Below are 24,730 nucleotides of genomic sequence, written 5' to 3' on the forward strand. Positions count from 1 at the left end.
TTTGGAGCCCTGATGTGCCTATGTGAGTGCGAATGTGACTTTTTGATAAGTTGGAGGAGGGACAGGAAAAGAGATAATGAAAAACATCTCTCTTGTAGAGCTTAGCTCATATCCAAAGCACAACAAGTACCAGTGATTAATGGACTCGTAAAACAGCATAGATGAGAACGATCAGTGTGGAACACCTAGTCCACCCCACCCCCACCCCGATGCACAGGGCCAGAGTGTTAGTTCCCAGCAACTTGCCGTGCCCCCTGTCAGTCTCCTGATACAGCAGAGGAAGAGATCAGCTTACACTGCCATGTGACAAGGCTGCTCCAGAGACAATAGGCATGCGGAACACCATTGGCCCTGTCCCATCTGAAGTCACCCCTAGTTCAGCAGAATTCTCTGTCCCTGTGTGCTGTATGCTAATCTTTGCTTTATCACAGCCATTGGGCCTCAGTGTTGTGTGCTTATGAGACATTTGGCACACAGATGCACCGGGCAGTCTTTCTAAGGCCCTGGAGACACCCAGCAAGACACACACACACACACACACACACACACACACACACACACACACACATCTCTATCTCTCTCTCTCTCTCTCTCTCTCACTGCCTGTTCCTTACCATGCCGCTGCTCCGCCCTTCCTTTACCTTCACCCCCATTGTCAATGGCCACTAAGGCTCAATTTGAAAAGCTATGGTACTTTACCCACAGCCTCCTCTGGGGTCCAGTAGCCAGAGGAATCACACACTCGCCGAGAGGAAGCCCTGTGCACGTACTGATGGAACATCCCATCTTCTGTGCAGGCACCACACACGCTGCCTGGGGCCCTGGGGAGAGGAAGCAGTGAAGGTGGACATCCATTCTGCTGAGCTGGGACAAGAAAACTGAGAAGACCCAGGGGAAGGGCCTCTTACTGTGGGAGGCCCTAGAGGGCAATGGAAGCACAAGTGTTTGTCAACTCAACTTCCTCCTTATACAGATATCAAAATTGCAAAATTCATAGTGACATCAAAATCTGAAGGCCATGAAGGAGAAAAATTTAAGTCATAAAGGAGGCCTGTGGAATTTAAGTGGGTAGCTTCTGTCTTGGGAACACTAAACACAAAACAATTACAATCTGAATTGACATAAAATTTCTTTCTATACTGACTGTTGATAAATTATTAAAGACCCCTTGAATTTTCCCCACTAAAACAGACAGTAGTTTTCAGAGTGAACATTGTTTCAGACTCCCTATTTTAATTACATACATAAAATAAAAGTCTGTGAAATATAATGTCCCTCATGTCTCCACTGCCTATGAGGACATATCTGAACCCCTCCCCACAACCCAAGGTATAGCACAAGTCAGCTCCAGCCTCCCCTGCTGCAGTTCCTTCATTAGAAATGAAGGAATGGTATATTTCCATCCCAAAGAACATATCATTATTCCAAAAAGACATAGCTCCATGAAACATGCTGTCCCCCACTCCGAATGCCGCATGGCCTTTCCGAGCATCTCTGTCTGGCAAACTCCTATTCTTCAGGGGCCATTCTAATGTAGCCTTTGCAGGGGTACACAGGCTGTTTCCTCTAAGTGGCCAGCTCTCCCTCTGTGCACCCACGACACTCACTGGTTCCTCTCCTAGGAGTCTGCTTCGTGGTGCTGAGAATTTCCATTTAACTTCTTTCCTTTGCCGCTAAGCAAGTCCTAGCTTATTCTCTTTCCATCCCCAGCAGTCAGCATAGGGACCAGCTCAGTAGTTTGGGGAAGTGCTTGTCTTATAGATGTCTATGAAATAATTATTGGTTAATGATTAAATACAAGCACCATATTTGAGGTAAGCAGAATAAGTGGAAATAATAATAACTAAACAGCAAAGGGAAATCACTTGATAAGGCTTGTCTTTGGTACTTGGACTGCTTTTAGAAGCCCAATTTTGAACAACGCATCTGAAATGCAGGCGCTGAATCAGGAACACTCAATAGGTAGCATGTTAATAGCATATATTAATGTCATATTAAACATCTTACAATGTGCTAGAGAAACAGTGTTGTTAAACAAAGGGCATAGTTATGACAGCAGCTCCCATGTACCAAATGCTCCCATACCTGGCTGTGTGCCACATGTACTTCCCATAAATTATTTCTAATCCCTGTAACAACCCTCTGTTTACAAGGGAGACAATTCAGGCTCAGGGAGGCTAAGTAAATCGCCCAAGGTTACAAGTTCCTTAATTCTTTCAAGCAAGAGCAAGTTCCCAAACACCGTCTAGTGTCTGGTGCTTTGGCAAGTAAGAGGTGTGGCTGAGGCCCCCGCTGACTCCAAGTAGAGCTCACTCCTAACGCAGATGCGACTCCAAACCACATGTCCCTGATGCACTTGGCCCTTCCGGAGCTGCTCCTAGTGCGTAGCTGGGGCTCCTTTCTGACATAAGGATTCCAAATACCTACTGGGGTAGAGTAAACATAACTCCAGGAATGACACAAATCACCGGGCATGTGACGTGAGTCCCCCCAACACGCGTGTTGGGAGGCCTCAAAGCTAGCCCACCTAGCTGAGGAAAGGAAGCAAATTGCAGTCCTTTCTGCCAACAGGCTCTCAGCACACCAGCTCTGATGTCTGCTTTATCGTAACGCTTGTACCAGAGAGAGAATTGAAAGATTAAATTGTTTACATGTGTTACATAAACTGATGTAAAACTCCGGTTTGCGCGTACCCACAGAGGACTTACTGTTCAGCCAGTCCAACCGAGGCTGCACAAGGTCACACTTGCAGAAGGATGATTCTTAGACACATCGCATAGATGTGAGCTGAATCACCCAAAGCAGCTCGGGGAAGCCTGACTTCTGATGGCAATGCAGACGGTTTGGTAGGGTTGTGAGATCTCAATGATGTCATGCACTGAATGTGGATCAAGGTATCAGGGAAAAGGGCCAAGATCCCAGGAGGCTGAGAGTAACACTGAAAAATGCCTCAGCAGCTCTGTCCTCTCTTCATCTCTCCCTGTTCTCTTTCCCAGGCTTGCAGTAAAGCTCCAGGGACAGTCAACTCGGTAGCTGGGCCCTGACACCCAGCGGGGAAGTATGGCACAAGGATTCAGAGAGATCATCTATTTCGTGTCCCTCATTTCTGAATTTCCAGTGGATTCCCCCAGTTGACCTCTCTGTAGTTATAGGATCTCAGACTGGTTGTATTCTCTAAGCCTATATTTTTTAAGTAGGAGTTGAGCCTACCACAAGGACTACATAGGACAAGTACAAGAAAATAGCTACACAATGCCTCCCTCTCCCATCCCCCACGCAGATGTCATTCATTTTCTATGCTTTGTTTTTTGGCTTTTTTTAAGAATAATTACCCTGACATTCATTTATGCCAGTACACAAAAGAAAAAATATAATCTAGTTTTAGGTCTCATGTTTTTCTTCAATAAGCATGTAGTAGGTGTCTATTGCAGCAGGTCAAGAATCAAACAAACAAAAAAGTTCCTCTCTTATTCTTAGTCATTGCTAGATGAGTGAGGCTGACAGGAAGACACAGCTAATAAGAGTTCCATAAGCTAGTGGTTCTGGGGGTGGGAGGAAGGCACAGGGCAGCAGGAGGCAGAGATGGTAGAAGAGATGCCACTTATGTCAGTTGAGCCCTGATGCAATGCCCTGTGGCATGTTGTGCATTCCTACTCACCCATCTACCTGCCCAGTGGAAGCATGCATTCCTCTCTCCCCAGACACCACTGTGAAAGTAGCAAGCCACTGATGCATTGTCCCACCATGGAGGCAGGGGACAAATGTCCTCTCAGTTCCTCCCATTTATCCTGATCACATTGGCTGGCCTCTTCAGGCCCCATCCTGAGGAGCAAGTGCTAGAAGAACAGGTGCTCTACTAAGCATCCAGAATGCAGTAGGCTGGAAGAGGCAGCCCCAAGTGGAGAAGCCCATATACATAGTCCCATGTGGGGATTCCCCTTGGCTTTACATTCTTCCTCTCCTACAAACCACTGCAAAGAAAATGCTGCAGCTCACCTCTGGCAAGCACCCCTCTTACCTGTCATATACAACTCCACTAATGGGAGGCAGCCAGTGGATAGTGAGGGACTTGTGGGTCTGCCCAATGACCATGGGTGGGATGGGAATGGGGGTGGGCTTTCTGCTTTCACTCCACTGCTGATAAACAAGATCCAAATAGCAGTGCATTCGGGCCACTTGGTTAGGGGTGAAGCTGTCAGTGCAGTCATCATCTGTGGGGAAAAAAAGAAAAACACAAGTAATAGAGGTTTCAACCTGCAAACCACCAAGGCAGGGACAAATCCTGTCTTCTTAGTTGTTCCCAGCACCTAACCCAACACCTTGCACTTGTTAGGTTCAAAAAACACTCGTTGAAAGAATAAATACATTCTGTTCCAGAAAATAACTAAGTTAGAAGAGGAAGAGAGAAAGAACCTCCTTGTCTGCAAGTAAGGCCGTCAACTAATGGTGGCCTGGCCCAGGTGAGATTGGCACCCTGGAGCATAGGCTTGCTCTGAGCAAAGATTATTTACTCAGCAAACCACAAGATGGCAGTGTTTCAGCAGAGGGCCTGAGCCTGGGGAGCATGTAGAGTTATAGACACCTGCTTTATTGCTCAGTGATATTGGCCAAGGTTAATGAATTCTCAGGGGAGACACTGGAGGAAAATAAAACTAAAGTGTCAAGGGAGCAGCAGGGATGGGAGTGGTGGCCCAGTCTTACTTTTGGAACCAACAAATTCTTCCTACTAGGTACATTTCTCACAGAGTTACAAAGGAAGTTCTCTCAGTTTCAGGAATCTTTCCATTTAAATCACCAGTCACACACCATCTGGCTTCTTCAGTGTTTCCCCTGCCCATCTCAAAGATGGAGAACTTTATATGGAGCTCTTATCTCTGCTCCACATCATCCAGTCTCTTGCCTTGGCAAAGGCCACTATGTCCTTGCAACAAGGGAAGGCAGAGGTGTCAGTGCTTATAAATTCAATACCCCTGAATTATTCACCAAAATGCAACTTGGATAGAAACATCTTGGTGGGTCACAGGAAGAACTGGTGCAACACTCTTCCCTTCAAAGCCATGATGAGGGTCTGATGATCCTTTTATGCATAGTTCTAGAAATAAGAACCTGGAACTCAAAAAAACATTAACTTCTTTCACCATAAAATAGGTCATCAAATCAAATTAGTTCTGAATTTTTGGGGACAAATTTTCAGTCCATTATCAGTCTATTTCATATATTAGTGTTACTTTTTGCCAGAAACAAGGAAGATGTGAGAGACAGGAAAAAAGGAAAATCAATGAGCTAAATTGAAAAAAAAAAAAGCCATACAATACAGTTTTCCTAGGATGAAGAAGATACCATCTTAAAAATGAAATGCAACATTCTGGGCAGTGTATTGGATGGCAAGCTGAGAGTCAGTGTTCAGCCAGGGTTTGAGAAGAGAATCTGATTTTTTTAAGAACAAAACAAAAGGAATCCTGAGCTTAAATGAACTAAATGGCCTTGTTGGCCAACTGTAAAAGTAGTACAAAGAGCCAACTTGACCCGGAAACATCTTTCATCCATCCTTATTGGACTCTTCTTTGAAGTAAAAGCCCCAAAACATGAACAAGAACAAGAATCACCAAGTTCTAGAAGTTGAAGAGATCTCAAGAGGGCTTTTGGCTTTGTTTCATTTTTACTGTCCAAGAAAGAAGTGTGCTTTTCTTTTGCTCTCTAGTGGAAAAGAATCCATTCAACAAGACCCCTTAGTATCTCAGTATTTCCACAAGATTCTTCAAGGACATGGAAGAAAAATGAACATCCCATAATAAGTACACTTCAGTTTTCTAACATTTCAACTCTCTAACTGCTTGGTAATCTCTCTGGCCCCTACTCCTCTACCCTGCCACCCCCCAGAAGCCCTCAGGCTATCTTAATGAAAAAAAAAGGCACCAAGTCTGTTGGAGTACCTGTGTAGCTCATGTAGTTGCTGAATGGAGCCCCTGGGAAGTGGCTGAAGCCACAAGTGTCATTGGCAGGCTCAGGGTCCTGGCATAGCTTGCTCTTGGGAGTGGGGGCAGTGTCGGCACAGAGGTCTCCGGTTTCCATGGACGGCACTGTCTCCCTGCAGGGATCATCGCAGGATTCTCTTTCACTGACCCCTTTGAAAACATGGTAGAGTCCCAGAACATGCCCCACTTCATGGATCATGATGTTGGTGTGGCCAGGCATGCCATAATAGGCAGGATTGAGGACAACACCACCTGCAAAGGAAGGTTTGAAAAGCATCTCTCAGCAGAGAATGAACATCAGTCCTCCCTCCAGTCTTTGATCATGTCTTCTGATCAAATCTCCCAGTTCAGTCTCCAGGGAGATACTTAATAACTTCCAGTGGTATCCAAGTGTTGTGCTTCGCTCTCGTCATGAATATCCTCAGAACTAATCAATACACATTTCTTTATCCCCTATCTAGGTGAGTGTAGTCCTAGATATCAGGGATATCAGAATGAACCAAATAGCAAGAAGAAAGGTCAGGATTCCCAGCCTTGGCAGCACATTAAAATCACCTCTGGACATATAAAAAGTTCAAAACCTTTACACCAAAAATCAAATAACCCAATTAATAAGTGGGCAAAAGAATTAAACAGATACTTCTTAAAAGAAGAAATACAAATGGCTAAAAAAAACTTGAAAAAATGTTCATTATTAGCATTAACTGCAGATATTAGTTTCAAATGTATATATCAAAATGACGCTGAGATTTCATCTCATGGCAGTCAGAAAGTCAGAATGGCAGTCAACAAAAATACAAATAATAATAAATGCTGGAGAGATTGTGGAGAAAAAGGAACACTTTTACACTGTTGATGGGATTGTAAATTAGTACAACCTCTATGGAAATAAGTTTGGAGGCTCCCAAAAGACTATGCACAGAACCACCATATGACCTTGGTATTTATCCTGAAGAATTAAAGTCATCTTACTGCAGTGATATATGTATCCCCATGTTTATAGCAGCACAATATACAATAGACAAACTATGGAATCATCCTAGGTGTCCATCAATGGATGAATGGATAGAGAAAATGTAGTGTATATACACAGTGGAGTTTTATTTAGCCATAGATAAAAATGAAATTATGGCATTTGCAGGAAAATGGAGACCATCATGTTAAGTGAAATAAGTCAAACTGAAAAGGTCACGGGTCATATGTTTTCTATCATATCATATCATATCATATATAGATCTCCTTAAAATCAAAGGGAGACCAGTAGAAGAAAAGGAGCAAGGATGGGAGGCAGGGATGTGGAGGAGAAGTGCTAGGACTGAGTTGATGTTAGCCAAATTATACCATTTATTATGTATGTACAAATATGTAACAACAAATCCCATTATACACACAACTATAATGCACCAACAAAATGGAGAAGAAAAATAAAATAGACTGGAACAAAAAAAAATACAGAGGTTCAAATGCTACTCCCAAGAAATTGAATCTAAATATCTGGGGATATAATTCATGCATAAGTATTTGTTTTTAATTTTCCAGATAGAGAGCCATGTGCAGGCAAAAGCTCATGGATTTTGGAGCCCAGGAAATTAATGTCTGATACTGGCCCTCTCCATACCTGCTTTGAGGACATCTAACTGGCCTCTGAGAACCAGCTTTGCTGTTTGTAGAATGGGGATGATCACACTATTGTTTGGATTTTTTTTTTTAAGCATTTGGCACATTCTAGAGGTTAGTGAACGACAGTTGCCTATGCTGCTTCTGATTTCATCACCACTATTCTCAAGGACCTAACAGCCAGAGAGACAAAAGCTGAGTCTTGCTACCATGGAACTACCCCACATTCAGAATGTTGGGCACTGCAGGCACATGGCCAAAACTCACTCTCCAAAGACCTCCATGAGGACATCAAGGGAGGTGTTTTTGAGAAGAGGTATCACATTTAGTGGGGCTTAGATGAACGATACAATGTGTCACTGTCACCTTACAGAGAAAAGGCAAAAGCCCTCTGAGTGTCCAAACTTCTGTCTGGTTGTTAAAACTCTAATCCCTGTTTCCCTCTTCTCCCCAGGGGTGAGCCGTTGGACTTGACTGGTTTTCTTCAGCCCTCCACTGGGTCAGGATCAGATTGAACCTCATCTCTGTGCTGGCTTCTTTCCTTATCACCAACCACTTCCTACATCAATAATCTCCTAAGAAGAGTAGGCCCTCCAAAAGGACAGCCCAGGCTTCCCTTTGCCATGTTCTATACCAAGAACTATGCCCTGTTGCTGAGCTCTGTGCAATGCTTAGTAGGCAATGACAGACACAGTTTCACAGGCAGAATGTAAACACAGGTTATCCTGTGGGGGCCATTGGGTTCTATCAAATGAGTAACTTATCTGCCTTTCAGGTAACCATGTTGCTGCAAAGGGCAGTTTCTAAATCCAAGTTTTAGTCTTTCCTGGTGTACTCAGACACGTGACAGTGACCAAGCTATGTGCAACATATCCTGAGATAGTATCTACCCATCTAATCCCAGAACCAGATGTCAATCACCTTCTGTTTTTATCATGTCTACCAGTTGCAATTAAAATTAGATTCTCCAATGTTATCCTTTCCCCCTTTGTCTTTCCTTCTTCATGGTTATTCTCTGAACATTTCTTTAGTTTATGTACCATCATTATTGTATCATGAGATCAAAGTAACCAGAAAACAGGCCTATTTCTGGAACATCCACAGTATCCAGTATTTGAATAAACCTAGTGAAATGCTGAACTCTTACTTTCCAAGATGCCTGCCCTGCATGTCTCCATACCCAATTGCAGGGATGCCCATCACCCAAGTTTATGTACAATGACATGTTCAGTACTGAACTGCACAAATGACCTTCACACCCATGCGAGTCACCTGAGGGGACTGACTTCTGTTTTCTCCCAGTTGTCTTTCCAGTGCTTCCTCCCCACCCTTCTGCCTCATCATGATCCTTCCCTCCCACATTCATACCTCCTCCGCTCCTTCTCTCCCCCGCCCCCACCATCTCTAAGTAAGCTTTGGGTAAAAAAATAAAATAAACAACATCAACAACAATAAAAAACCTTTTTCTTCCAGAAATAATACTTCAAAAGTCTACCCCCTATTTTCACAAATTGGGTTCATAAATTCTGGTCTTGGGTGATACTTACTGAAAACAGCAGCATTGTTGATGAAATGCATTCAAGAAAAATGCAGTGAGCCATATTTCTCCTGAAAACTTACAACTTCTATGAAAATTTGTATTAAAAGCTCTGAAAAGTACTGCAGTGATTTTGTTTTAACACTGTGCTTACCAGACTTATTTGAACATACAACCTGTTTGGGTAGAATACACTTTGATGTCTCTGGAATACAGATTTCTTCGAGCATCACTCAGGAAACACTATAAAAGATGAACAAACTCCCATCGATAATTATTTTTTTTCACATGTGTCTTATCTCAGAGAAAACCTCAGACATTCCCTCATGCTATTCCTGGACCAGCCTGCCCTTTTGTGGAGAAAGTAATTATAGATGAACAGATAGGAGGTTCCTGAAACAAGGAATAGAAAAAGCATCAGAACCCACAGTGGAAGAATGCCCCAGAGTATGGCTTTAGGGACAGTCAGGGGAAATGTAGGGGTGGCCATTACACTGATGGGCTTCCTGTGAATGGCAGAAGTTTCTGCCTAAACTCCAAGTGAGATATTTCCCAGTCTAAGGATATTTTGCAGAGGGGGTTTAGAGACAGCTTTCAATAGCCAGCGTGTATACAAGTGGAGCAAGAGCCTGACAAGGCAAGCCCTGGATACTCCTGCAGGTCCCTTCACACCCAGGAGAGCAGGCCAGGTTCTCTTCCATGCACCCTTGATGACCCTTCCCTAAAAGGAGAATATGGAGTTAACCAGACAGGACATAAATTTCAACTAAAAACAAGCATTTTAACACATACTTGCAATAGCTATAATTTTTATTTCAGAGCTATAGGGTTTCTGCTAAAAAGTCATCAGTGTGGCACATTTAATGATGAGCTTATAGCTGTGTGTGTTATACAGAATAATGAACAAAATTTAGAAATGTGTGAAATATAGAACAAAATATTGCTCTAATTTAGGGATAAGTGCTGTACACATCAGTACATTTTAAGAAAAACGTCCAAGGTCCTGGGCCTCTTGTAGCCATTCTACCTGTTAGTGTACACAGTCATGAATCACCAGACTAGAGATAAAGGCACTGGGAGTGCGGCCTTGCCCTGTCAAGCTTAATGGCCTTGGTCCTATGCTTCAGTTTTCTCTAGGTCTCCTCAGCTAAAACAAGAGGGGCTACATTGACTTGTTAAATTTTTCCCTATTCTCATGCCAAGAGCTAACATGCAGGACTTTGTGAGACCATCATAAATACCACGTGAAGAAGTCTGTTATCATGGACCATTGGCCCTCTTAGCCTTATAGTCTGTGTTCCAAAACTCCCGTCCCTTAGCAGCAGATAGAAGTAGAAAGCTGGGAAGGAGATGTCAGAATTCTACCTCAGGTCTGCTGAAGATTTTCTAGTGGCCCCAATTGGCCATGAATCCTAACCCCTTCCCACCTTTATGTTCCCATCTCCTCTCCTGAGAGAAGGGGTCCCACACAGTACTCATTCACCTCTTATCCTCCCCCACAAAACAAACCACCCTTGTTGAATTATTAGGAGAGTGTGTTTAAATCATTCCCTCTCTCTCTCTCCTCTCCCTCACAAACTCACACACACACATACACACACACACTTATATCCATGTGGGCAAGAGAAAAGTGATGATTTAGTTTAGAAAAGTTCTTTCACACACACACGTATCCATGCCAAAAGCTGAGTGAAGCATAAAGACTTATTGCCCAAAATCTAAAAAGAGGATTGAAAGAACTTTTCTTAATTATTAAAAAAAATAATAATAATAAAGAAGGAACAAGACTTAATAATAAATAATAAATAAAAATGAAATTCCCAGAAGCAAACCTCTTCCTGTCCTCCCACCATCTGGGTCCACAGGGAGGGTCTAAGGGGCTGTGCATTTCTGCCCTCTCAGGGAAAAGTATAATCCTTTCCCAGAAGCAATACTGGGGCTTGGGGGTGATGGAACAACAGTAGAACATGCCTCTGGCAAGTACCATTTGATATCAGCATTCACACAGACCACCATCCCCTCAACACTGACACCTGCAGCCTATGCTTTCCAGCCTATGCAAGGCCAGCCTCAGTAGTGACCAGCCGACCTTTACATCAGTGTGTGGAGGCTCTTCCACAGATGGTTTCTGGAATGATCAGAGTCCCTTCTTTGGCTGTAAACATTCAGTGGAAATGTATTGATCCTTACCTTTGGGGACATTCTTAAAAGCTCTTGGAGCTATTTCCTGATCTATTCAATAGTAATAACAAGAGTTCCTATCTCAAAGGGCTGTTGAGAAGATTAAAGTAGTAATGTTAATAAATGAGCATTAGGTTTATTTCCTAGAGCAAAGCAACATAAAATATATATTAGACATTCGTTGACATGATTATAATTCCATGATGCAGCCAGGTAGGAAGTGCTCATTTGCTCCATCCCCGGGGCTCCTACCTAACCAGCTTCCTTCATCAGGAGAATGGAGGCTGGCCTGGCTGCAGGCAGGACAGATCTCTCAAGAGGAGGGCAGTCGTTCCAGGGAGAGTGGGAAAACACCTCACAAAACCTCGATTTGCCCCTAAGCTGCTAACCTTGCTTCCAGGTTGCTCTGATGCTAGACTCATGGGCACCCAGAAGACAGGCAGGCCTTGGTCAGGCCTGAAAATAGACAAGTTCCCTTCCCTTCAGACATCACAACAGGGTTCAAATCATCCCTCACAGCCTGAACCAAGTGACTGTGGAATGGAACTGGGTCTGTTAGGGTAATTCTTCATAGATCTTAATAGGAGGTTAATTTACACAGGATATCCTTGTTCTATAGTACCAATAATTTTCCTTCTCGTGTGGTTATTTAGATAGAATATAATTATCATTTCTTATACTCCAAACCACAGTTCTTTTTTGTCTTTCTTTTGTCTTGGAGGATAAAACGAAACCACAGGTAAAGGGGACAGTAGGGATGGGACTCCCTCCTCTAATGGGACACCTGTACTATACTCTCTGCTCTCACCTGTTACATTGAAACAGGAAATAGAAATATATGCCACTCTCTATTTTCAAATAGATACTGGCTCCTTGGTCTTCACCCCAAAGAGGTTCTTATTCTGTTCCCAATACAGAATATTTGCAGGCCAATAGAATAAGAACCCCAAACAGCAGAGGGATTTGGACTTATGGTAGTGTTGGATTCCTGAATAAGTAGCCTAGCTCTAAAGAATGGCTGATGTGAGACCAAGCAGAAAGGTGACACAGATGTGCCAGAGATTCTCTGAAGGCGAGGAATCAAGGGTCATCTCAGCTGACCAGCAACCACCTGAGGACTAAATATAAAATGTGCCGTTTTCCCTGTCGTCTTGGCATGTAGAAGCCATCACCACTGGTAGGCTCAATTGACTTGGAGTAAATGTCTGCTACTCAGCAACATGGGGGCTCAAAATAGAAATTAAGTTGAATGATAGAAGAATAAAGTTACATTTCTTGCATGCCTGAATGTGTGCGCTGAGACTTGAACTTAATGCAGGCCAATAACATCAGATTGCACATGGAACACAGAATGAATGGAGCTCCCTGGATCTAGCAACTGGTGGCCACATGTGGCACAGCTGTTCCTTAATGGACTGGCAGGGGAAATACAAACGCGCTGTCCTAGAAGATCTTTCAGCTTTGATTATGAGGGACAAGATAGCAGTAAGGCAGAGTTGTTGTGTGGTCTAGAAAGTGGTGCAGAGGGAAAAAGGAAAGAGAAGTTGCTGAGTAAAGGGTGAGATCTTAGCAGCAGATGGCCAAACTTTTAAGGGGATGGTAGATTTCCAAGCTGTGACTGGTGTTCCCAGCTTTAACACAAAACTGCTAGTGGCTAGTGAGAAGATTGAGTCCCAAAGCCACTTCTATTAAAAGAAGAAAGAAAAAAAAAAAAAACACCTCCGTTGGGCCATCTTAGAAAAGGACACTGGTTGAAATGACTTTAAAGTGATTCTGCAAAATTTTTAGGGCCAAATGTTATATGCCCATAAATGAGGGCTGGCCTGCAGAGGTCTACATAATTACTTCCAGTTACTGGTGAATATGCACTTCCCAAACAGTGAAGGGACCTGTGCGCCTTGGGACCTGAAGGAGGAGCATTCTGGGGTAGGGCAAGGAAAGAAAGCAGCATAGGTGAATACAAACACAAAGGGAGAAGGAAATGGAAAAGATAAAAAAGAAGAATGTCAAAGGAGCTAGAAAAAGGAGCAGACCTTTAACAGAATCATCCCAGGAACGGTGCATCCCTAAGCCTTGGGTTTATAGCCTCTGGTTTACTGCATGGAAGGCCATGCTCCACACAAGACTGAACCAGGACAAGAATGCGTGGAAGATGAAGATTTGCAGAGCCTGGCATTGTTTCTGTCTCCTGTGCACTCTTTCACTGACTCCCACCTGAACTGTAAAGCACTCAGGGCTCTTAGACACCTCAGATCATGGCAGAAGAGTAATCTGATTAATTAGTACTGAAAGTGCTGTTACAGAGGCACTGGAGACTTAATATATTATCATTCCCTGGCTTTTGCATGGGGGCAATGCTTCAAACACATACACACACACACACACACACACACACACACACACACTCACACACACACACAAAACCTCATGACAGAATTTTAGGTTCTACAGAGCATGCATTGGTGAAGCTATTTTCTATAATTTATCTACTTGTTAAATATTTATTAAGTATTATTTCTCTTCGAGGCACTGTTCTAGACCACTAAAGATTCAAAGAGGTGCTTTATTTATTTATTTATTTATTTATTTATTTATTTTTGTTTTTGTTTTTGTTTTGTTTTCTTTCTTTTTTTTTAATGGTTGTTCACAACATTACAAAGCTCTTGACATATCATATTTCATACATTAGATTGAAGTGGGTTATGAACTCCCAATTTTTACCCCAAATGCAGATTGCAGAATCACGTCAGTTACACATCCACAATTATGCCCTATTAGTAACTGTTATATTCTGCTACCTTTCCTATCCTCTACTATCCCCCCTCCCCTCCCTTCCCATCTTCTCTCTCTACCCCATCTACTGTAATTCATTTCTCTCCTTGTTTATTTTCCCATTCCCCTCACAACCTCTTATATGTAATTTTGTATAGCAATGAGGGTCTCCCTTCATTTCCATGCAATTTCCCTTTTCTCTCCCTTTCCCTCCCATCTCATGACTCTGTTTAATGTTAATCTTTTCTTCCTGCTCTTCTTCCCTGCTCTGTTCATAGTTGCTCTCATTATATCAAAGAAGACATTTGGTATTTGTTTTTTAGGGATTGGCTAGCTTCACTAAGCATAATCTGCTCTAGTGCCATCCATTTCCCTGCAAATTCCATGATTTTGTCATTTTTTAATGCTGCGTAAAATACTCCATGGTGTATAAATGCCACATTTTTTATCCATACACATTTTTTTTATCCTACAACACAATTTTTCATATCTCTGGTTATATATAAAGTATGTCGACACCAATTTGTGTCTTTATACATGTACTTTGGATAATGATGTCTATCACATTCCACCATCTTTGCTAGTCCCCTGCCACCTCCCTTTCCCTACCACCCCTCTGCCCTATCTAGAATTCATCTATTCCTCCCATGCTCCCCCTCCCTAACCCACTATGAGTCAGCCTCCTTATATCAGAGAGAACATTTGTTTTTTGGGGATTGGCTACCTCACTTAGCATTATCTTCTCCAGTGCCATCCATTTACCTGCAAATGCCATGATTTTATTCTCCTTTATTGCTGAGTAAAATTTCATTGTATATATATGCTGCATTTTTTTTATCCATTCATCCAATGAAGGGCATCGAGGTTGGCTCCACAGTTTAGCTACTGTGAATTGTGCTGCTATAAACATTGATGTGGCTGTGTCCCTGTAGTATGCTATTTTTAAGTCCTTTGGGTATAGACCAAGGAGAGGGATAGCTGGGTCAAATGGTGGTTCCATTCCCAGATTTCCAAGGAATCTCCATACTGCTTTTCATATTGGCTTCACCAATTTGCAGTCCCACCAGCAATTATGAGTGTCCCTTTTTTCCCACATCCTCGCCAACACTTACTGGTTTTTTTTTATTTAATTTTTTTTCTTTTTTTTATTGGTTGTTCAAAACATTACATAGCTCTTGATATATCATATTTCACACTTTGATTCAAGTGGGTTATGAACTCCCATTTTTACCCCATATACAGATTGCTGAATCACATCAGTTACACTTCCATTGATTTACATATTGACAGACTCATGTCTGTTGTATTCTGCTGAGGTGCTTTATAAAGAAACCTTTCAAATATCCACATACAAAAGTGATTATTTACTTCACATACTTATAAATACATGAGCCAGTCATTGGGGTCTAAAACTCTGGGGTATGAAGTTCAAATGCTAGGGTTATTTTGCCCAGTATTTTTATACTTCCTGTTTTCCAAACCCTAAAGCATCCAGAGTAATCCAATCTGATGAATATTATCTTCTAACAATTAAGTAATCTACAATAGCAACCAGCGAGATAATTCCCAGCAGCAGTCCTGTCTTGCTCACGTCACCCAGCCTACCTCTAAGAGGTCCCCACATAGATGCTGCACTGCAGCTCACATACTCCAGATATTCTTTCTCTCAAGGAAGAGCCACTGAGCTTTGGCATTTTAAGGAGAACAATGGATAGCAGATGAGATTGGCATTTCTTTGGCCTGACCATCTAGTGATGGCCGCATCAGTACATGAACTTGTGAACATCCTCAGGATCCATGCTTGCTGGAGTGCCTCTGAGAGGGCCCACCTCTCAGGATTCTCTCTCCCTCAGCATTCTTCCACAGGCCGTAAACATGCCAAGTCCCTTTCAATCTAAGACTTCCTTTAATTCACCACCACTGTCTAATTCTCACCCTTTGCTTACCAGGACTGGATGACTTCACAGCCAGGCTTTTTAAAAGATGCACCTGCCCTTCTCCACCTTTGGTAGACTCAGCCCCTAGCCATGTGGTTTCTGCATTGGTGCCCTACAGAAGCAATCTGGCAGAGACAACTAGAGACTTCCCTCTTGTCAAACACGTCGCTATTTCTTAGCACCTATTGCTCTCCCACATTGTGTACCACAATCTATGTAACAATCTCAGTGTCCAACCATTTATTAGGAGACAGTTTGAGGCTCAACCTGGGGGCCCCTCTACAAAAGTTCTGAGTGGGGGAAAGGTATCTAAGCTAGCTACTGCTGTCATCCTCTTCCCTGTCTCCTATCTGCATTGCTTCTTCCTGAGAACTGCCACACCCACATCATCCCTGGAATAGCTGCTCTCCTCCAGGCCACTGAATCCAAGTCCTTCACAGCCTTTGCCCAGACAGTTGTCCACCTCCCCCAAACTGCCCACCGTCACTTGCCCTACCCTTATCTCATGTCTAAGGAATCTCCTGTTACTTCTTATGAATAGCTCTACCTCTACAAGCAGTTGGATCTCTAAAAACACATTTATTCCCTCTATAAAAGAGTGAACATCTTTCCAGAGTATTAAAAGATCTCTGGGTTGGAGGTGTGCAGCAGGGGGCACAACCACGAAGGACCACTACAGACATATAACATTTTGAACTTCTACCATGACTATGAAAGCTAAGCCCCTACTATAGGCAAGGCATTCTTCTTCAGCTGATTATCCTCATTTTTTATATGAGGAAACTAAGACTTAGAGAGGTAACCTACTCTATAACCCATTTGTTGTCATCTGTTTGAAGCCATGGAACACTCTGTCACCCAGGAAAATGATTTTTCCTACAAGACATATTACCTGGATTCTCTAGAGAATTCTTTATAATTAAACCCCCATGAAGTGTGAGCCTCTCCCACAGGTGCTGGGCCCCTTGCACACTGAGGCCTACTGCTTGTGATCTCATTGGGTCCTGGACATTATGTGGCAGCACAGACATTTCCTTGAACAATCAGGAAGATGTTAGCCCAGAGCACTCTGAATGTCTAACTTCTCTGTCCAAATGACCCACATGGCCCTCTAACCTGACCATAATGTCTCCATACTTCATCTCTACACTGGTTGATGGATAATCCATGGGGGCCCTCCTCAAAACCCCCTCTTCTTTGGTTTCCCACTTCTGTGGAAGCTTCTTCTTAGCCAGATTTGTAGAATCCTCAAACTCATACATCCAAAACTAAACTGGCTCCCCATTTGCTCCTTCTCCTATATATTTCTACCATGGCACTACCATCCATTCTCAAACAGAGCTCTTTTCCCATCCACTTATTTATGTGAACAAAGTTTCTCAGTATATAGGGGTATAGAAGGAAAAACCAGTAGTATAAATGACACTACATCCTATCTCATTATAGCAATACTTAACTATCCATCCACAGATAAGAGAACTAATTTTGTGTGGGGGGAGCCACACTCATCTCATTAAAATGCACATTTTCCATGTATTTTGTTGCTGTTGTTCACCAGTAATTCAGCAATCAGTTGAAATGCTTTTTGTCCAACTGTAGAAATTAATCATTCAAATAATTTTCCAATGGAGCAGAAATTTTCAATATGTTATAACTTATATGAGATGCTAACATTGGGGAAATGGGTAAAAGTAACTCAGAATATCTTTATACCATTTCTTACAACTACATGTAAATCCATAATTATATCAAAAAATTAAAAGTCTGGTTTGAAAAAGTTATAATCTCCAAAGAGTTGCTTTATTCAAAATGCTTTTAAGCTGAGAAACAGGTGACAAACTAAAGATAATGAAAGAATGTAGTAAGTTACCTTAGTAAAAATTTTACAGAAGAATTGGAACAAAAACATAAATTCAAAAAGAAAACAGGAACAATAAATATTCCCCAATTACTAAAAATAGGTGCATGACCATGAATATTTAAAAATAACAGCGATTAACAAATCAGTAATGTTCTGGGGACATATTACAAAAGTAAATTCAAGATTTATTTTTAAATTGTCAGCAGTTTAAAACAAGATAATAGCAGCTGTCAGCCATGCCAGGAGCCAGTCCTCTCACTCTCAAGCCCTCCTCTGCCTGTCGCACGAACTCTGCTTGTCCTTCTCGCCTCAAGCCTCAACACTCTAGGAACCCCCTCCTGATGCCATCAGTGCAATCTACCACACTTTTTTCCATGCACCTACCTGGCCTCATGGGTAGCATCAGCACACAGGGTTTTCAGTGTGTCTCACTGGTCTGTCTCCCAGTCACACTGTGCATCCCACAAGAGTGAATCACTTTCATTATTCTATCTCTGCATCACCACAAAATACATTCTGCATTTGTTCCTTGAATGAATGAATGAATGATGAATGTGTTCTCATGAGTTTGTTATTAGTGGCTTAAAAAGAGTCTGGTCACCACTAATTCATATCTTCTATCTTTGAAGATATATCTTCAGTTCTGTGCTGCTTATTGTGGCTAACGATGTTCAAACCACTGCACATTAGAGGTTAAGGGGATCCCATTCATTCACTGATCCATGTACAAAAAAAAATTTTTCCCTGCATTTGCACAGCATTAGAAGTACAAAATCTGCTAAAAAGTAGAAATGGTGTTGATGGCAAAGCAAGACCAGTCAACAAATACCTCCATGTATCTACAGAGTGACTTAAGCCAATAGTAGTTGGAATTAGATTTAATTTTCCGACTTTTGGGCTGGCACACTGATCTGTAAGTCACTCAGCTGACTTTCAAAATGTAGGGCTTTGCATGTTGACACAAACATATGCCACTATCTTGAATCCTGTAAAAGCTCTATTTAAAAACTTCTGAAAGTCTTCTCTAACATGTTATCACAGCTGTCTGTACTACTTTATACCTGATTTAGGTCAATACAGCTCCTTTATTCCATCACAGTTAGGATTGAACAAGAAGAAATAAATAAGAGCCTGAGCAATTTCATATGACTCAGATCTGCGAGCTGTTCAGTCTAGTATTCTACTTCTGAAAAGCAACATTAAGAACCAGGTCATAGGAAGCACTTTTATCCCTCAAAAGTTTACAAACAAAATATAAATACCTTCAACTGCTGCTGCAATTCATTATGAGTCAACAACTCATGAGAGGAGGGAAACACTACTAGAAGCCATTTACATGCAATACCTTCTCACTTGTTCACCTACCCTTTCAGTCAATGAGACTCACAGAGCACCTGCTGAATGCAAAGTACTCTGCTTATGCATAGAGGTCACAGACTTTAGATTTCATCACTTTCTAAATGAACTCTGTATGTGTGTACGTGTGTGTGAGAAATTCTCTGCAGTTTTATCACACATATACATTTGTGTAGTCACTACTGCAATCAGCTTAAAGAACTAATCCATCACTGAGATCTCTCTCCAGTTGTCCTTCATAATTTTATCCCTATATCCTACTTCTCCACCATCACTGCCCCATTCCTACCCACTGACAACTACTCATCTGTTCTCCACCTCTTTAATTTTGTCATTTTGAGAACACTCCATAAATGAAATTATATAGTATGTAACTTTTGAGACTGGCTTTTTTTTTTTCACTCAGCATAATGCCCAGTCTGTCCAAGTCGTCGCTTTCATTAATACTTTGTTTTTACTGCAGAGCAGTATTCTACCATATGGATGTACCACAGTTTGTCCAGCAGCCAGTACTGAAGAACATATTTTATTATTTCCAGTTTGGAGCTATTATACATAAAGCTGCTGTGAGGATTCATGGACAGGTGCTTGAGTGGGCCTGTATTTTCCTGTCTCAGGGACTGATCACCAGGAGTACAATTACTGGCTCATATAGTAAGGGGTTCACAAGAAATTATCAGAGTGCCTGTGGCATATCACTTTCCGTAAGAATTCCAGTTTTCCTGCATCCCCACCAGCATTTAGCATTGTTTTTAATTTTTTCTTTCTCTTCTACAGGCAGGTATATAATGGTGCCTCATGGTGTTTTAATGAGCATTCCTCTAACGGGGGCTATTTTCCATCTCTGTATCCTCTGTGGTAAAATAATTGTCCATGTCTTTGTCCATTCTACCATTCTACTTCATTTTATTGTTAAGTTTTGCCAATATTTGTGCTTTACAAATAGTTCCTCCACATCTGTTGTTTCTTTATGCAAGTTAATAGAGTCCTTAGAGAAAAAGTTTTAAATTTTGACAAAGTCCAATTGGTCAGTTTTTATTTTTATGAACCATGCTTTTGATATCATATAAACACTCTCTGCTTAGCCCTGCCCTAAAGTTTTTCTCCTGTTTTCTTCTAAACATTGTGAGTTTAGATTTTTTACATTTAAATTTATGATGTACTTTGAGCTAGTTTCTGTATGAGTCCTGAAGTTCAGTTGAGGTCCACCTTCTTTTGCCTGCCGATGTCCACTTGCTCCAATACCATTTGCTGACACTAACTGTTGGCTTTTAATGTCTATAGTAAATGTGAAGATGTTACCCCATTCACTCCCCAGCATAGTAATATATTTCTCTGGGGTCAAGTTTCTTTTTTCCTTGACGAGTAAGGCTTTCTAGGAATTTACCAATCCTTTTCCTCTGAAAGGCTTTTTGCTCTGTTATTTTTTTCCTAATAAAAGTTTATTTTCTGTTTATTTATTTCTTCTCTTATTTTTATTACTTCCTTCTGTCCTTATTCTTTTAGTTCAATATTTATTCTTTGTTGGTTTCTGTAGATAGGTAATTAGTCAGACTTTCTTTTTTTCTAACATACAAAGCTACAAATTTCCTCATATAAGTCTTCTTTATTTTGTTCAAAATTTTTTCCTATTCTCATTATGATTTGCTCCTTAAGCCATTGGATAATTAGAAGTATACTGTTTAATTTCCAAATACTTGGGGATTTTCTTGTTTCTATTATATTTTTATCATTGATTTTTAGCTTATTTCCAATGAGAGGAGAGAACAAATTTTGTGGTCTCAATCTTCTACAATTTACTTTTTGGTACAGATACCCTTAGTAAATTTTCCATGGTACATGTTTTAGTCAGCTTTTTTGTCACTGTGACCAAAAGACCTGACACAAATAACTTAGAGAAGGAAAAGTTTATTTTGGCTCATGGTCTCAGAGTTTCAATCCATGGTCAGCTGACTCCATAGCTCTGGATCTAAGGTGAGGCAGAACATCACAGTGGAAGGACATGGTGGAGGAAAGCTGCTCAGTTCATGACATCCAAGAAGCAGAGAGCTTGAATGCAAGGAGCCAGGGATACTATCATCTCCAAGGACATATCCCCAGTGACTTCCTTCCTCCAGCCATGCCTTATCTGCCTCCAGTTACTATGCACTAATTCGTTCAAACTATTGATCCATCAATTGGATTAATCCAATGATTAGGTTAATGATTAGGTTATATCTCTCACAAACTATCATTTCACCTCTAAACATCCCTTCATTGTCTCACACATGAGCATCTGGGGAATGCCTTGTATTCAAACCATAACAAGACAAGACAAGAATGTATATTCTAGTCTGTGTTAATACACTGGTCTAACTTTGTTACTGAGTCAAGTTTTTTAATCATGTTTTTCAAATATATTTACTGAATGTTTGTTTATTCTATCATTTTCTGAGAAAATTATTTTAGTACTTCTTTTGAGAGAGAATTTTTTTAATATTTATTTTTCAGTTTTTGGTGGACACAGCATCTTTATTTTATTTTTATGTGGTGCTGAGGATCCAACCCAGCGCCCCACACATGCCAAGCGAGCGTGTTACCGCTTGAGCCACATCCCCAGCCCCTGAGAAAATTATTTTAAACCAACAAGTATGATTGTGTATTATTTTATTTTTATTATCTTTTTATCATTGATAACATTTTTATCAAATGTTGTTTATATATATTCAAGGTATTGTTCTTAGCTACACTCAAATTTGTCATGTTACATTTTCCCGTTGAATTTACTTTTATAATAAAATTAGTTCTATTCAGCTCTGATGATACTACCTTAAAGTATACTTTATCTGATGTTAGAAAGTTACACTGTCTTTTTTGGATTACTATTTGAATACATATATTTTCCCATTCTTTTATTTTCAATCCTTAGAATTCTTATGTTTAAGATGTGTCTCTTAGAAATATCATATGTCTGGAGTTTGTTTTCAGTTTGACAATTTTTGGCTCTGAATTGGTGTGTTTAGGCCATTTATATTTAATGTATACTAACAGATTTGAATCAATGTCTTACAATATGTTTCTATTGCATGATATTTATTACCATTTTCTTATCCTTTATTAACTTCTCTGGATTATCTCCTGCATTTCTAGTTAGCTAGTTAGAGATAATTCAATTAGTCTTCAATAGATCTCTAAAGATGACAACTTAATTTTTAACTTATTACTAAAATTAGTACCTTTTCTCGAGATATAGGCAAAGAAGCACTGTGATTTCATGTGCTTTTTTCCTGTCTTTTGTGATTCTATTGGCATAATTTAATTATGCAAATATTTTAAAGCCAAAGAGTCATTATTATCATGCTTTTAATATTTTTATCCTTTCCAGAATTATTAATTTCTTTTGACATATCTCTGTTTCTAACTTTGGTTATATTCTTTCTGCCTTCATAACTTTCTCTAGCATTTCCTTCTGCATTGGCATAAATTATCTCAGCTTTCATTTGTCTGAAAGTATGTTTAACTTCTTTCATTTTAAAAGATATTTGCCAATATAGAATTGTAATTTACTTTTTAGCATTTTAAAAAAGATATAAGTATGTTGTCTTATGACTCAGTTTTTGTTAAGAAGTCAGCAGGTCTGACTTATTGTACTTTTTAAGGTAACATATATTTTTTTTTCCCTTTTTTGGAGATTTGTCTTTGTCTTTGGTTTTTAGCTCATAATGGACCTAGATAAAATTTTCTTTCAGTTGATCCTGTTTGGGGTTTGCAAAACATCTTGAATCTGTAGTTTGATTTCTTTTGTTATTTTGCAAGATGCTTAGCCATTATCTCTTTGAATATTGCTTCTGCCCCCAATTTCTTTCTCCTCTTCTAGTACTCCAATTTATATTAGAAACATTTTATTAGTTCTCAAATATTGATCAACCCCTCTTATTTTTTTCATCACTTTTTCTCTCTGAACTTCAGCTTGTAAACTTTCTAGACCTTTAATTCTTATGCTCATAAACCCATCTACTAATTTCTTTATTTGAGTTACTGGTATTATTTTTTAGATTTAAAATATCCACTTGATTCGTGATTCTAGATCCCAGCTCTCTGAACAAACTCTTCATCTTTTTATCTATTTTTTCATGTTAATTATAATTATCTTAAAACCTGTGTCCAATAATCCCAACATCTGAATAACCTAGGGTCTGAATCTATTGTTTGATAGTTTATTTTTGTTTTGTTTACATCATTTGACCCTGTCTTCTGGAATAACTGGTAATTTTTTATTAACTGATGGACATTGTACATGAAAACTTATAGAGGCCCTTGATGGTATTGTCTCCCTCCGGATAATTTTTTATTTCATTTTGTTAGGAACTTAGCGTATAGGAAGCTAAGCCTCTTCCAAATAAGGGTTAAGCGTATTTCAGGCTGGCTTGCGGCCTTTGTGTGACTAGGCTATTTCTGTTTCACTTGCATAGAGGGAAACCAAGTGCCCCTTCAACAGGGCCTCTGCTCCATCTTCTTTCCCCCCCTCATGAGACTTCTGCGATCACTGTTTAGATTTTTTTTTAATCTCTCAGAAGTTATTTTCTACTTGTTTTCTTGGCCATTGGCCCTAAGAATGTGTAGTTTAATATCTAGCAAATGTTTTAAGAAAAATCACAACAGGAAATGAGGCTCACTTGTGTGCTTTCTGTTTTTCTGAAATCTTGGGCCTGAACTTGAATTTCTGTCTCCCCATTAGTGAGACTGAAGCAAGCTCCCAGCTGCTGCTCTCTAATCTGCTTTTATTCCTTTCACTGGAAATTTGACAATGTTCCTGAGTTATATACAGGGCTCACTTCAATGTGTTTTTCTTCTCTCTGGGATTAGACTCCTGAAATCCTTGTGCCTTGGCCTCTGTCTGACGCCTTCAAATAGTTAAGTTTTAACTAATCTATTTAGTTGTTTAACATTAAATGAATCTTGCCAATGCCCCTAGCTCTGATAAAGTGAGGAAACATTTAAGGATCTGCTTCAGCCCAGTGATTCTTATCAGGCAATATTGTCTCCGTGATGGGCAGGAAGATCACTTTTTAAGGTTCAGTTCTCAATAATATTCTTAGGCCCAGGGAAACTGCTTCTGAGTAACTTTTGCTGCCAGGACCCCTTACAGGTGCACCAAGAAGGTTACCTTTGGTGATTTGGGAGGTGCTATCTTACGGCGTGATGAGTACCCTCTGCAACTGTCACTTTTGATGAGGATAATTCAAGTCTCGCAAACTCACTATTCCATGGATTATTTGAATATGACCTTCTAGTCCACTCATTGCCACCATGAAGATGAGACTGGTTCACACTGGCTTTCACCTGGAGCACAGGGTCCTCTCCAGTTTACATGACCATCTTGGATATGTGTGAAAGAAACCCACGACCCTTCTCTGTCAGCCCCACCATAATCCTTCAGATTTCTTTTTGCTAAAACTATCAGCCACATACTGCTACCCATCACCTACAAGTCCTCTTTATGATGGCATCTACG

General features: G+C 40.6%; 1 protein-coding gene across 2 annotated transcripts in view; it reads right to left on the reverse strand.

Moving 5' to 3' along the window:
* The window catches only part of PAPPA2 (pappalysin 2), a 245,141-nt gene that overhangs the window by 133,493 nt on the left and 86,918 nt on the right, over positions 1 to 24,730 (reverse strand). For both annotated transcript variants that reach the window (XM_081299707.1, XM_081299708.1), the window contains 3 exons: positions 5,934 to 6,227; positions 4,019 to 4,211; positions 700 to 821 (listed from right to left, as the gene is read on the reverse strand). In XM_081299707.1, coding sequence (XP_081155833.1) covers positions 700 to 821; positions 4,019 to 4,211; positions 5,934 to 6,227 — 609 coding nt within the window. The remainder of the gene's footprint in view (positions 1 to 699; positions 822 to 4,018; positions 4,212 to 5,933; positions 6,228 to 24,730) is intronic.

Source organism: Spermophilus citellus (assembly GCF_964194105.1).
Source record: "Spermophilus citellus genome assembly, chromosome: 6".
NCBI classification, from domain to species: Eukaryota; Metazoa; Chordata; class Mammalia; order Rodentia; family Sciuridae; genus Spermophilus; species Spermophilus citellus.